Source organism: Crocodylus porosus, unplaced genomic scaffold (genome assembly GCF_001723895.1).
Source record: "Crocodylus porosus isolate Cpor-Errol unplaced genomic scaffold, CroPor_comp1, whole genome shotgun sequence".
In the NCBI taxonomy this organism is placed as follows: Eukaryota; Metazoa; Chordata; order Crocodylia; family Crocodylidae; genus Crocodylus; species Crocodylus porosus.
The window spans coordinates 51,421,751-51,434,555 of NW_017728931.1; the positions used below are offsets into that span (position 1 = coordinate 51,421,751).

General features: G+C 51.5%; 1 protein-coding gene across 3 annotated transcripts in view; it reads left to right on the forward strand.

The window, feature by feature from the left end:
* TRIOBP (TRIO and F-actin binding protein) overlaps nt 1-12,805 on the forward strand; it is a 36,450-nt gene that overhangs the window by 14,389 nt on the left and 9,256 nt on the right. The window contains exons 1-7 of one of the 3 annotated variants that reach the window (XM_019544892.1): nt 4,962-5,282; nt 6,366-6,422; nt 6,789-6,857; nt 7,240-7,329; nt 8,161-8,270; nt 9,859-10,414; nt 11,191-11,301. In XM_019544892.1, the coding sequence (XP_019400437.1) occupies nt 5,217-5,282; nt 6,366-6,422; nt 6,789-6,857; nt 7,240-7,329; nt 8,161-8,270; nt 9,859-10,414; nt 11,191-11,301 (1,059 nt within the window). In that variant the 5' untranslated portion in view covers nt 4,962-5,216. Of the gene's footprint in view, nt 1-4,961; nt 5,283-6,365; nt 6,423-6,788; nt 6,858-7,239; nt 7,330-8,160; nt 8,271-9,858; nt 10,415-11,190; nt 11,302-12,805 lie in introns of those variants that run through there. The other 2 variants (XM_019544890.1, XM_019544891.1) reach the window with 2 other exon arrangements.

The window sequence follows — 12,805 nt, forward strand, 5'->3', positions numbered from 1 at the left end:
GCCTGAGGGCAGGCGGGGCCGGGGCCAGCGCTGCAGCTGCAGGCGGAGATGAGCCGCGCTGGGTCCCCGCCGGGACTGGGTGTGTCCGAGCCGAGCCGAGAGCGCCTGGTGGGGGCACTCCTGGTTCTGTGTGTGTGTGAGACACGCCTGGTTGGGGGGGGGTGTAACTCCTGGTTCATGTGTGTGGGGTGACACTCCTGGTTTGGGGGGGAGCTGGGTGTGAGTGACACACATGGTTCAGGGGAGGGGGGTGTGAGATGCTCCTGGTTTGGGGGGGGGAATGTAACACTCCTGGTTCGCGTGTGTGGGGGGGTGGTTGTCACACGTCTGGTTGGGGGAGTGTGACACTCCTGGTTCAGGGAGGGTGTGTGTGTGTGACACTCCTGTGGGGGGGATGTGACACTCCTGGTTCGGGGGGGGAGCTGGGTGTGAGTGACACATGTGGTTTGGGGGAGGGGAGATGTGAGATGCTCCTGGTTTGGCCGGGAGTATAACACTCTTGGTTCGTGTGTGGGGGGGGTGACACTCCTGGTTGGGGGGGTGTAGTTGTGTCACACGCCTGGTTGGGGGGGGTGTCACACGCCTGGTTCAGGGAGGGGTGTGTGTGACACTCCTGGTTTGGGGGGGGTGACACTCCTGGTTGGGGGGGAAGATGTGACACTCCTGGTCCTGGGTGGGGGAGAGGAGCTGGGGTGTGAGTGACACATGGTTCAGGGCGGGGGTGAGATCCTCCTGGTTTGAGGGGGAGTATAACACTCCAGGTTCATGTGTGTGCGGGGGTGACACTCCTGGTTTGGGGGAGGGGGTGTAACACTCCTGGTTCCAATGTGTGAGGGGGGTGACACTCCTGGTTTGGGGGGTAGGTGACACTCCTGGTTTGGGAGGGTGTGGTTGTGTCACACTCCTGGTTCAGGGGGACACGTGTGTGGGTGGTAGCCTGTGTGTGAGTGGCCTGGTTTGGGGGGGGGGGGTGAGTGTATGCGAGTCCTGGTTAAAGGGGATATTTGGGTCTGTCTATCCAGCCTAGTTACCGCATCCTGCCTGAGGGGTTCCTCTAAAGCCCTTTGCTGCGGCCCCCCTGGGTGCTGGTCCCTGGGCCAGTGCCTCCATCAAATGCCATAGCAAAAATGAGCAGTGGCTGCTGGGAGAGAAACGGGGTGTGGTAGTGTCCTGGGGCAGCCAGGCAGCATCATGGAGGGACCGACCAGCTGGTTTTGGGGCTAGGAGACCCAGGCCAGGAGTGGCCCCCTGGAGGGAGTATAGGCCTGGTACCACTTAACAGGGCTGGTGGCAACAGGCAGTGGTAGTTCAGTGCTGAGGTGGTAGACCGTGGGGGCTGATCCCATGTGCCCTTGCGAAGGCAGGAGGGTCTTCTGCAAGGTGAGGGTTTGCTGTGCACGTGGAAGAGGGAGACAAGCGTGAAAAAGGGCAGTGGGGTTCTTTCTTTCTCTCCAGCTGGCCAGAGGCAGGCTTGGACACATGTTGGATTGGGAGGCGGAGAAGTGCATAGGCGCTCTTGAGTCTGGCTGGCTTGTGGGCTGCACCCTAGCAGAGGCGCCATGACGTGAGGGGACGGGCTGGTGGCCAGGGCTGGATGGAGTCTTGCTGGAACTGGCTGGGGGCACCCAATGACGCCATCTGACCCTGAGCTCCATCCCGAGCCATCAGTCGGCATTTCCTTACAGCACCGCAACATCCTGCAGCCTTTCCTGTCCTTCCTGATGACACCCCTCCTCTTCCTCCTCTCTCAAACCTGGGATGCTGGGGCTGGCAGGGGGGGGCTGATGGTGCAGGAACTCTGCTCAGGCAGGAGATGGGAGTGGTGCTCCCTGCTGAGAAGCTGCCTTGTATCTTAGGGAAGCTTTCCTCCTTTTCCTACCACCCCCCACCCCCGCACCTCCTTTTCTGTGCTCATTTGTATTCTCTCTGCTTTGAGAAGTGCTTCTGCCTTGAGAAAGCACAAAGTGTTGCCTGTGACTGGGGCAGGGTGGCTGTTATCTCTAATCAGATAGGCTCAAGATGTAGATTTAGTTTAGGTATTTAAACCTGGAGTTTTCTTGTTATAGCCTCTGCCTCTTCTCCCAGCCCCTCAGACCTGATGTGCAGGGTGCCACCCTTGGGTCTCCCTTGCACTATGCCCCTGATTCCTCAGCCTGATTGGGACGTATCACTGTCCCAAATTGTTCAACCCCAAATTGTTCAACCATGGGCAGAGATGGCAAATCTGTGACGAGGAACTAGGGCAAGACCTGCCAAACTCATGTAATGAATGGCCCTGGTCAGGGTTTGGCTTTGGGCTTTATTTTAGAGGCAAAGGGTCATTGCATTGAACCATCTGGGATGTAAAAGAGGGTGTGGTTAAGAGAGCGAGGCAGAGGGCACTGCTGTCTGCTGAAGCTAGTGAGGGATGGTGACTGGCAGTCTGTACTGGCACAGACACACCCAGGCGCTGGAGGGCAAGTCGGGGAGCACAGTTAAATAATGGAGGCGACAGGCTGGCCTGAGAATCCCTGTGCCTGAAGGCATTTCTCACGGGGTGGGGAGAGCACAGTCCTCTACTTGTTTTGGTAGCCTGAGCGGACTTGGGAGCTTTGTTTGCCTCTGAGCCAGAGACAGGACTGAATTCACTTCCACCAAACAGAGCCAAGAATATTTCTGTGTCCAGTTCCGAACTGTTCCCTAGTATAAATAAGTAGGCAAGTGGGTGTCTTTGGAGCTGAAAAAGACAATGTAAGAATCACTGTATGACAGATTGTGGGGCTGCTCCTGAGATGCATGTGATGGAGCTGCTTCACCTGATGAGGGGTGCTGGAAATGGAAAGGACCTCCCAGACAGTCAAGGCAGGGTTGTTATTTTAGGGGTACTTCCCTGAGATTCTCTTCAGTCTGGTGCTAAAAGTCCCAAAGCAACAGGGCCTCCACCCTATTGCATAGCCCTAGTGGCCAGGAAGCCTGTTCCTTTTCTTCTTTTAATTTTCTTATTTCCAGCTACAACCCCTTGTGCCACCCTCAGTAATTCCATTCCTTCTTTGGTGTTTACATTCTTCAGATATTTGCAGACTGTTATCACAGCCTCTATAGCTGCCTAGGCATAGTCAACCCTGTTTAATCTCTTAGCCTAAGCCAGCCATTCCAGTCCCCTGCTCATGTCAGTTCTTCCCTGGAGTCCTTCCAGCTCATCTACCTTTCTAGCATTGTGGCTCACAAGAAGCAAATGTAGCATTTTAGGTGTGGTCACACCAAAGCCCAGGCCACTGCTGTGAAACCTCAGGCCTCTGCAGCTGCAGCCTACAACTGCATTTCGGGGTGTACTTGTTTGTGCTCTGCTCCGGCATCCTATTTCATGCTTGTCTGTCATCTGTGATTTTCCAGGTGTTCCTGTCCTATCAAATCTGCATTTCAGAGCAATTTTCCACAGATGTAGTATCTAACACTGTCCCAAGTGTGTTCTTGTTTGATATTCTGCCTACGGGCTGGCTTCCATACCATCCTCCTTGAAAATCCTATTATAGACTGTCCACCTGGAGGGCAGGGATGCAAAGGTAGCTTTATATTACTTGAGCATCTCTTCTAGTTCTGGCCCCAGTGTAAGTTCACTGGGGCTGTTCTCATTTATGACAACCACACCCAGCTGCCTATGGACTCCTATGCAGCCTGAAATATTTGCAAATGGCCACAGCCATGGCCCTTTCTAACCCAGGTGCACGGTTAGGGAGGCAGCACAGATACTAGCCACGTACTGGGCAAATTCATTTTGGGGCCTTTAAGGTCACAACACTGGGCTGGGGTAAGGGTCAGAATTTGATTGGATAACTCTACTACCTCTGTCCTTGCCTTTTTTCTACTACCTCTAGCCCTTTAATGTTTCTCAATTTTCACTGCCAATTATAGCTTCTCCCAGTTTAATCTGCTTTGCTATTGTCAATTAACTGGGTGATTAATACCACCACACAGTAGGCTTCAGAGGAGATGAGCCCTAACACCAATCCCGATGATAATGCCAGCTAGGCATCTTTCCTTCCTGTCTCTTTCTCTATTATTCCCCTTTGTGTATGATCTCAGCCTGGTTTTAATCTGCACGCCTGTGTTCCTACCCAAGCTCATGGGACACGCATCCTTGGTTCAGGTTTTGCGAAGACACTTAATCAAATGCTTTCCTCAAAGCCCTGCTACCTTACATGCATTGCATTCCCTCTGATGGTTCAGCCTCTAATGTTTTAAGGGAAGTTACCCGGCCAGTCAAACTATTCTTTGCAACTCCCTGCTGTTCTGTTGCTCATGGTTCTGTTGTTTTTCTGACATCCAGGGGTATCTGTTACTCATTGTGTAGTTTCCGGGAAGCAACAGTGTGGACATCTGGTGTAACGCAGAATGATCCAGCACTGTGTCTAGGGATGGAGGGGTGGGACGAAAGCAAACGCGGCACTGGCACTGTTCAGTGAGCCCGGAGCAACTGGCTTGTGTGTGCACGCGCATATGCATTCCACACGTGCATCGCAGCATGATGGATTTTATGCCTTGTTTCCCTTCATGCCTTACCCCAAGGGGTGACAGCATGAAGGTGGAGTTGCAGCCACAAGAGGAAAGGGGTTTTTGGCAGGGTGAGGTGAGGAGGAGTCCCTCCAGAAGCAGTAACCAAGCAGAGATATCAGCAAAAGCATGAAAGGCTAAGGGGAACAGACACATTCCTGTGTATGCACGCACGCACGCACACGTGTGTATGTGTGTTTCAGTCTGTAGTTGTTGTCCCCGGTCGGAGGTGAGCAGTGGAACCCTAGGCCACCTGGCTCTGGCTTCTACACGTATCTGCTCCTGCCCGTGTATCCAGTGCCTGCAATCTGACACCTCCAGCCCAGGGGGACCCTGATAGGTTGGGTTTGCAACTGTAGCAACAGGTGGCCCGCCCCTTCCATGTCCTCCCCACTCTGCACTCTAACCAATAGGCTAGCTGAATTTGGGGCCATCCCATGCTCACTGCTGCTGCTGTCTGCTGTAACCTTGGGTGTAACCCAAGAGCTCAGAGCTGGGAAATGAAAGCGGAGAAAGTTTTGCCCAGCTAGGCTGCCGGAGGTCTGGGCTTGCGGGGGTCAGTTGGCACCAGGTGGACATTTCCTGGTTTGATCGGAAGTCCTTGGGGCATAGAGCACCCATCCAGTTGCTGAACTGCCCCCTCACAAACACATTGACACACACACCAGCCCCTTCTTGGGTGGAGCATGTGGCAGTCAGGCACACCCGGCAGCCTCCCCGAAATTGGCAGACCAGATGCAGACAACTTCCAGGTACAGCTCTGACATTTCCTCTCCTTCTCTGTCCCCAGCCTCTCTCTACTGCTGTCCACCCCAGGTTACATCACTGGTGCTTGACTAAGTTGGGGGCGAGGGGGGAGGGAATGAGACACAGATCTCATTGAGAATATGGCCATTGAGCCAGACTCATTCTTGATGCAACTCTGTGGAAGGCAATGAAGGGATGGATCTGGCGTGTTTGGGTTAGTAAAGCAAAGGAGAGACTGTTCTCTGAGTCAGCTCTCTACAGCTCCAGCCCTGAAAGGAGGCAGAACTGGTTGGGATGAGGTGGGGAGAGTGATATCTCTGCCATGAATGATGATACAGGTTAGGCCCTGCCCCACTCTCCCCTTCATATTCATTTGGGAGGGCTAGGATAGGTCACAAGCTGTGCACATGTCTGATAGGGGGGAGTCAGGGAGAGTAAAGGGGAGGCCTGTTTAGCAGAGCAGAACTCTTGCATTTCAGAAAAGAGTCTATTTCCAAGCTCCAACCCTGGCTGAGTCACCTGATGGCCCTGGGCAAGTCACTTAACATCACATATTTCCCTATCTGTTCTTTGGAGATGGCACTGTTCAGCTCCTACACAGCCAAGCTATTAATAAGTAATGGTGTTGTTGATAATGGAGGAAGCATCTCTCTGGACTCCGGAGTGATGCCAGATCTGGAGGAGGTTTGGGTAGTTCCCGGGAATCAAACTCCTTCCAGATGTAATTACTTCCGGCTTTTCCTCCACCAGGAAGTAGGAAACCTGTAACAATCTCCAGTCACTTAGGGAGCTTTTGTGGTGCATGTTTTTCTGTCATTTTTATCTCCTGGGCTGCTTCTTGGAGCTGTGATTGCCTGGTGTTTTTCAGAGCCATACCTCTGCTGCTTGGTTCCTGATCCATTTGGGTTTAGTGGGAATAGGGCTGGACTGTTGCCCCCCTCACCCCTCTGTCCTCTCTAAACCTGTGGGCTCTTCCTTCACTCCCTGGCGGAAGGTGTGATGTTTTGAACTTGGTGTCAGTCCTGACCTCCTAACCCTGCCTTTTCTCGCAACCTGTATTAACCCCTGCTCTGTCCTCCTTTTTCCAGCCAGATCTCCTCAATTTCAAGAAAGGATGGATGTCCATACTGGATGGGCCTGGAGAGGTAAGATGGACATCTAGTCCCCATTGGAGACTCCTGTGTATCCAGAGCCTTTCCTTCTGCATAGTCACGCTGTTTCTTGGTGGAGAGAAGCAGCTGTTGAATTTCTGCTTGGGTGCTTGATTTGTTAGATGTCCCGTACAGAGTCCCATCAAACCCTTCTCACTGTCCCTTTCCCGGTTGACTCTTAAAAGGATGAAGGTGGAGGAGGTATGTTTAGAGGGGAAAGGGGAGGTAGTCAGACCTGTGGACAAGAGGGTTGTAAGCAGAAACTTCCCCCTTCCAAAGTATTTTCTTAGCATTTTCATCTTTTCTCTTCCCTCGGTCTGTCGTCGTCTTGTCTCCTCCCCTTAACTGTTCTGTCTGCAGTGGAAGAAGCACTGGTTTGTGCTGACTGACTCAAGCCTGAGATATTACAGGGACTCCAGTGCTGAAGAGGTAAGAATGGGAATGCACCTTATCCTTCCCTCACTGCCTGTATGTAGGGAGAGCAGAGAGTCAGTCCTGGTGCAGGGTCTGTGGTCGGCTCCCAGTGGAAGCTGACTGCAATGCTGCCAGGGCTTATTATGTGGCTCAGTTGCAACTTCCCTGTCAGCTAATTCTGCAAATGCCTCAAGAAGAATAACAATTGAAACGCAGAGATCATAGAGAATCTGGCTCCAGCAAAGGTGGGGAAAAGAAAGACTCCTTGGGCAGGTGCAGGTTGAGAGTGGAGGATAGGGGATTTCATGATTCCAGCCATGATGCAGGAAGCACTGGGGAGATGATGGAGGCTGTCTCAGGGCTATAACTTTCACTGACTGTCTGAGGGGCATTTCAGGCTGATGAGCTGGATGGTGAGATTGACTTGCACTCCTGCACAGATGTGACAGAATATGCAGTGCAACGCAACTACGGCTTCCAGATACATGTGAGTATCTACACAGTGCCTGATAGTGGTTAGGTTAGGGGTTAGGTTGGTATGCAGGAATGCTGGTCACTAGGTAATTGGGGATTGTTCTGTTCCCTCTGCCTCCTCACACTGTCTGCAAACAGTATCTGCTAGTTGTCTGCTCACTGACTGGGAATGTGAGCTCATTAGAGCAGAGACTGTCTCTGGGTTTGTTTAGCCTGCTGACTGAATCGGCTCCAAGGCGCTGTAGGGAAAGGGTGGTATAGGAGGCCACAGGTGAAGTGATTTCAGTGCAATTCATTCAGGGTTACTGTGTCAGCACCACCAGAGATACCTTTGCTGTCACTAAAACACTTATTTTACAAGTTTTTTCACAGCCGTGGGATGCTGCAATGAAAGAAAAAAAAAAAAACTCCCCAGCTACTAGGGATTGTTTCTGCCTGTGTGTGCTCCTAATGGAATAGAAATTGGGACATCTTTAAGAGTGAGGGTTCCTTGGGAGCTGGCCAGCAAATCTCACCATGACTGTTCCTCGTGCCTGACCAGTTAGCCCCTTGTTGGCCATGTCTGGGTGGTGAGCTGACCTCATTCTGAGCCTTTCTGCCTCTTGTTGGTATGACTGAGGAGAGTAGAGGGGCCTGTAGGGTTAAGTTCTAAGTGATGGCTTTTCTCTGACTGTAAGGTACCAAAGGCAGATACCATCAGGCAGAACTGGCAGGTACCTTGTCACGGGAGGGTGAATGAGGTATTGCCTCCTCCCTATCTCAAACCCACTGTTTTCTCCCACTGTCTTTCATGGCAATGAGCAGGACATTGACTGGAGAGTGGTGTTTCGGTTCTCCCTTTCAGACGAAAGATGCTGTCTTCACTCTATCAGCGATGACCTCAGGAATCCGGAGGAACTGGATTGAGGCACTGAGGAAAAACGTGCGTCCTGCCAGTGCTCCAGATGTCACCAAGTACGTATCTCTGGGAACGTTCCCTCTGCCTCAGCACCCATGCTGCTCCTTACTACTGAGATGGCTATCTGGGTTGGTACATTGGACAGGGAATAGTGGACGTCTCTTCAACTCATCTGGGAGTGGGAGGAGGTGCCTTGCCACTTGCATTGGTATGCACCAGTGATAACCCTTTAAAGGCCCACATCACAGGCATGGGACAAGGAGAGATGAACACGTGCCCCAACATAAATGACACCAGTTTGGTACAGTAGTATAAACTTCACCAGGAATAGGACAGGGCAGATGTGAATCTGTCCCATGGCTAGGAACAGTCAGTAGACAGTGTGGGGGATGCCTGTTGCCTTTAGCAGACTGTCACCCCATGTTGAAGGTGGACAGATGGAACCTAAACTTAATCAGGGTGAAACTCCAGTGGCATCTTTCTAGGGCAGTTCTCCACATTGGGTAAAGTTACCACAATTTAGGAGTTTGCATCTTTTGTCCACTACTTTTATGCTGGTGTAAATATTCCATCATCCTTACAGGATCAGTTGGGGAGTGCAGGAGGAACTCCTGAGGCCTTGCATTCAAGGTACTGTCAGGTGACCTAACAACAGAGGAGCTCTCCCTGAATCTGCTGTATAGGATCCTTTGAAGTATGAAGTTGAGGCTTATCAGCAGAGGCTGGAAGAGCTAGGGTTATTTAGTCTGGAGAAGAGAAGACTGAGTGGGGGGACTTTAACAGTCTTCAACTACCTGAAGGGTGACTATAGAGAGGATGGAGATGGGCTTTTCTCTGTGACAGAGACTAAACTAGGAGCAATAGCCTCAACCTGCAACAGAGGTAATTGAGTTGAATATTGGGAAGAACTTTCTGCCTATGACAGTGGTCAAGCATTGTAACAGGCACCTAAGAGACACCGTGGAATTTCCATCCTTGGAAGTATTCAAGAGCAGGTTAGACAGACACTTTTCGGGGATGGTTTATTTGGGGATGATCCTTCCTTGAGCATAAAGCTGAACTAGATAACTTTTTAAGTCCCTTTCAGCCCTACTTTTCTATGATTCCTGTGAATGGGGGGGTGACTTTTTTACTTGTTATTTGCTCAGCCCTCTGTGCAGTGTCCCATTCTTGTCTTCCCCCAGTTTTGCCACCATCTCTTCCCCTACCCAAACAAATTTTAGTGTAAGTGCCTGAAAAGAAGAGGTACTGCCAAGTTTTTCATCCTTTCTACACAGGAAAGGGGAGAAGGAAGGAGTCTCCTTGGTCATGGGAGGGGAGGAGCTCTGAAGAGCATAGCTGGGCTGGTGAGCATAAGTCCACAGCTCAGACTCAATGATTGCAAGTGGCAGCTAGCATCTTAAGAGCCAGTTCTGGTTCTTCATGTCATGTGGAAACTGTTCTTATCACAGAGCTGCTGAACAGGGGTGTGTGTGTGCGTGCACGCGTGTGGTCAGGAGGTTCCCAGGGCTGGGCTACCCAAGGGTGTGGCAGCAAGGTAGGCCTGGGTGCATTGGCAGAAGCATGTGTGGGTAGTTTGCACAACACTTGCTTGCATTACTCCCAGCACTGTGTCTCCCTCATGGGCTCGTGCTCCCATTTCAGGCTGTCTGACTGCAACAAGGAAAACTCCTTCCGTAGTTATGTACCCCAAAAAAGCTCCCTCTGTTCAGAGGAGCAGCGTTCAGGCATGGGGTCAGAGGTTATCTCCAAGGGCAGTTACCGGAAGGCAGACGGGCAGCGCCAGGCTTTCGACTATGTGGAGCTGTCCCCCCTGCAGCAAGGCCCCTTGAACCAAGGGTCCCCACAGCGGACAAGAGGGAGTTTGAGGGTCTTTGACAGAACATTCAAGCACGAGGAGCTGGAACGGGACCTGGCCGTTCGCTCGGAGGAGAGGCGGAAGTGGTTCGAGGCTCCTGACAGTGGAGTCCTGCAGACTGATGGCCCAGCTCGGGATGTCTTCCGCAAGGGGTGTGAGAAGGAGTCGATGGGCCAGTCCCTGTCTGAGGAGCAGCGCAGTCGGCTGAAGGAAGAGATTGAGAAGAAGTGGCTGGAGCTGGAATGCTTGCCCCTGAAGGAGTCCAAGCGGGTCCCCCTGACAGCACTGCTGAACCAGAGCAGAGAGGGCCATGGGGACACCAGTGAAGCACTGGAGAAGGAGGTAGGAGCTGACTTGCTCTCTGGCACCATGTTTGCTTTTTCTCAGTTTGGCAGAGGGAGCCCCAGCACTTTCATGCTCCTCCAGGTTGGGCTTAGCTGATGGAGGTTACATCTCTTGTGGGGTAAGGTTGTGATGCTGGGAAAGCAATGTCCTTTGCTTCCTATCTGAAGTATGAGAGCTTTAGCTCACATTGCACTCATAGCCCATACAGTTTCCCCAGCAGCTTAAGGCCTGCGTTTGGAGAAACAGCTTGCTTATATATAGACAGCTTGGCCAAGCTCAGGCCTAGTGTCATGTGGTGAAATGCCACTGGCTTGCCTTGAGTTGAGACTTGCGATTAAACTTTTATGCCGTAATGCCCAAGCAATCCCAAACCTCTGCGCTGTCCTTTGTGACAGGAGTGCTCCTCACTACTTTCCCATTGAGCAAGGAGTATGTCTCTACTTGCATATGGAGGGTGTGAGCCCCTCATTCTAAACCCTTTTAGCTGCATTTTTGTCTGTCAGGGAGAGTGTGGTTCATGCTACACGTGTCTTGATGGAGGGCCTTGTCCCTTCACCTTCCTAGGCTGACCAGCTGGGTCCTACCTCACTGTGATATCCCCTTCCCCTTGATACAGGAGGTCAATTAGGGTTCCCATAGAAACACATTTCCTTTGGTTTTTTTCCTCATTGCCCAGGCTGGTTTGGTCTGGCTGGAATATAGCACGTAAATTCTGAATTGGGGCCTTTTCTCCCATAGCTGAGTTGATTTCATATCCTGGCTTCCTGGCACAGGTTCAGTCCCTGAGGGCACAGCTGGAATCCTGTCGTGTTGGTGGTGAGAGCCTTCGTGACACTGCAAAGCCCCATGGAGATGGCAGTGTGCCTCGGGGCTACATCTCCCAGGTGAGGAGGGTCAGCAGCAGGCCAGAAGCCCCTCTCGGCTGTTAGTCTGCTCAGATTCCAGGCAGGATAGAGATTTGAGGGAGACAGGAGATTTCCACCTATCTCGATTACCTTGCACACATTACATTAATTAGTATTGCCATGGCAACCAGAAGGGAGCCCAGCTATCACGTTAATGACACAGCGGTTGATGAGTTATGCCAGCCCTTAAAGAATCTGGTGCCCAAAGGCCCATGCAAAGCATAAGGGCATAATTTGAAGGGGTTCTGTCCAGTGTTGCTGGAGTGGAGTCACGCTGAGGGATGGGACTACTATACCACAACACCTTGGTGGCACTGGCCTGGCTTGGGAAGCTGTCTCCCTCCTCAGGAGTGAATTTCAGGGCGGGGTCATGTGTGAGTTTAGTATGTATTAAGACTCTCAGATGAAGGAACTGACCGAGACCTTCCACAGATTTACAGACCCTGCAACTTAGGTGTGGTTGTCTGAAAGCCTCAGAGGGTACAGATCAAAGCCTCTGGTCAAAGGTAGCTCAGTCCAAAGGTATGGGACTGACCTGAGCCTCTGCTGTGCCAAGAGTAGCCAGGGTGTAGCTGGATCTTGTTGATGTTGCAGGTTGGCAGCACTCAAGTCTCAGCAAATAGAGGGTAGCTTGTTCAGTTTCCAGGGACGGACACACATAACACTTAAACTGGATGAAATCCAGTTTAAACCTCATGCAAACAGACATATGAGCCTGTTACACCGACTTAAAAGCTGACTGGAATGGTTAAAAAATGTACCTGGAAAATCAAGTACTATTTTTGTACCAGTTCACTGTGAACCAGTTTCAGTGTTATGTGTGAACATCAAGCATTCCATGACAGGGGTCTGGTCAGTCCTCCAGGTATCCCACAGTGCATCACTCCTCACCGCCACTCCCAACTGCTGCAACTCTCTGCTGTCATACCCAGACAGAATTCTGCTGTCATTTCTCTTTCCTTTTGTTGGCACAGTTTATCACAGAGCTCCTTGCACTGTTTGTTCAATAAAGGCGATCTTTCTAACAACCAGCTGTGTCCTCACTCCCTACTTGACTGTAGCTGCTCATCATGTCCTCGCTGCAGCCCCTGGGAACCCAAAAGCATGGGTCTAAGCACTTCTTCCATGCCTGCCCCCACCCCTAGTCAGGCAAGCAGACCTCAGACTTCAATCAACTCCAGGCTATTGAAGTTTATTGAACTTGTGTGTTTAGGAGAGAAGTGAAAACTCCCCCAGCTACATGTTGCCCACCTCCTGGGACCCTTAAAGCATGGGTGCAAGCACTCCCCCTCCAACTTGTCCACTAAGAGGCATGTAAACTGGGTTCTCACTCCCACCTAGTGTCGGAGCCCCAGCACTTCACACACAAATATGAAACAGTTCCCAATCTGGCATGTGGGAATGGTTTAATTGTTATGTGCGTCTGCACTCTCATGAGCTGCTCTCCCCATTGCCAGGAATAACTGACTGCCTTTTATTTTGG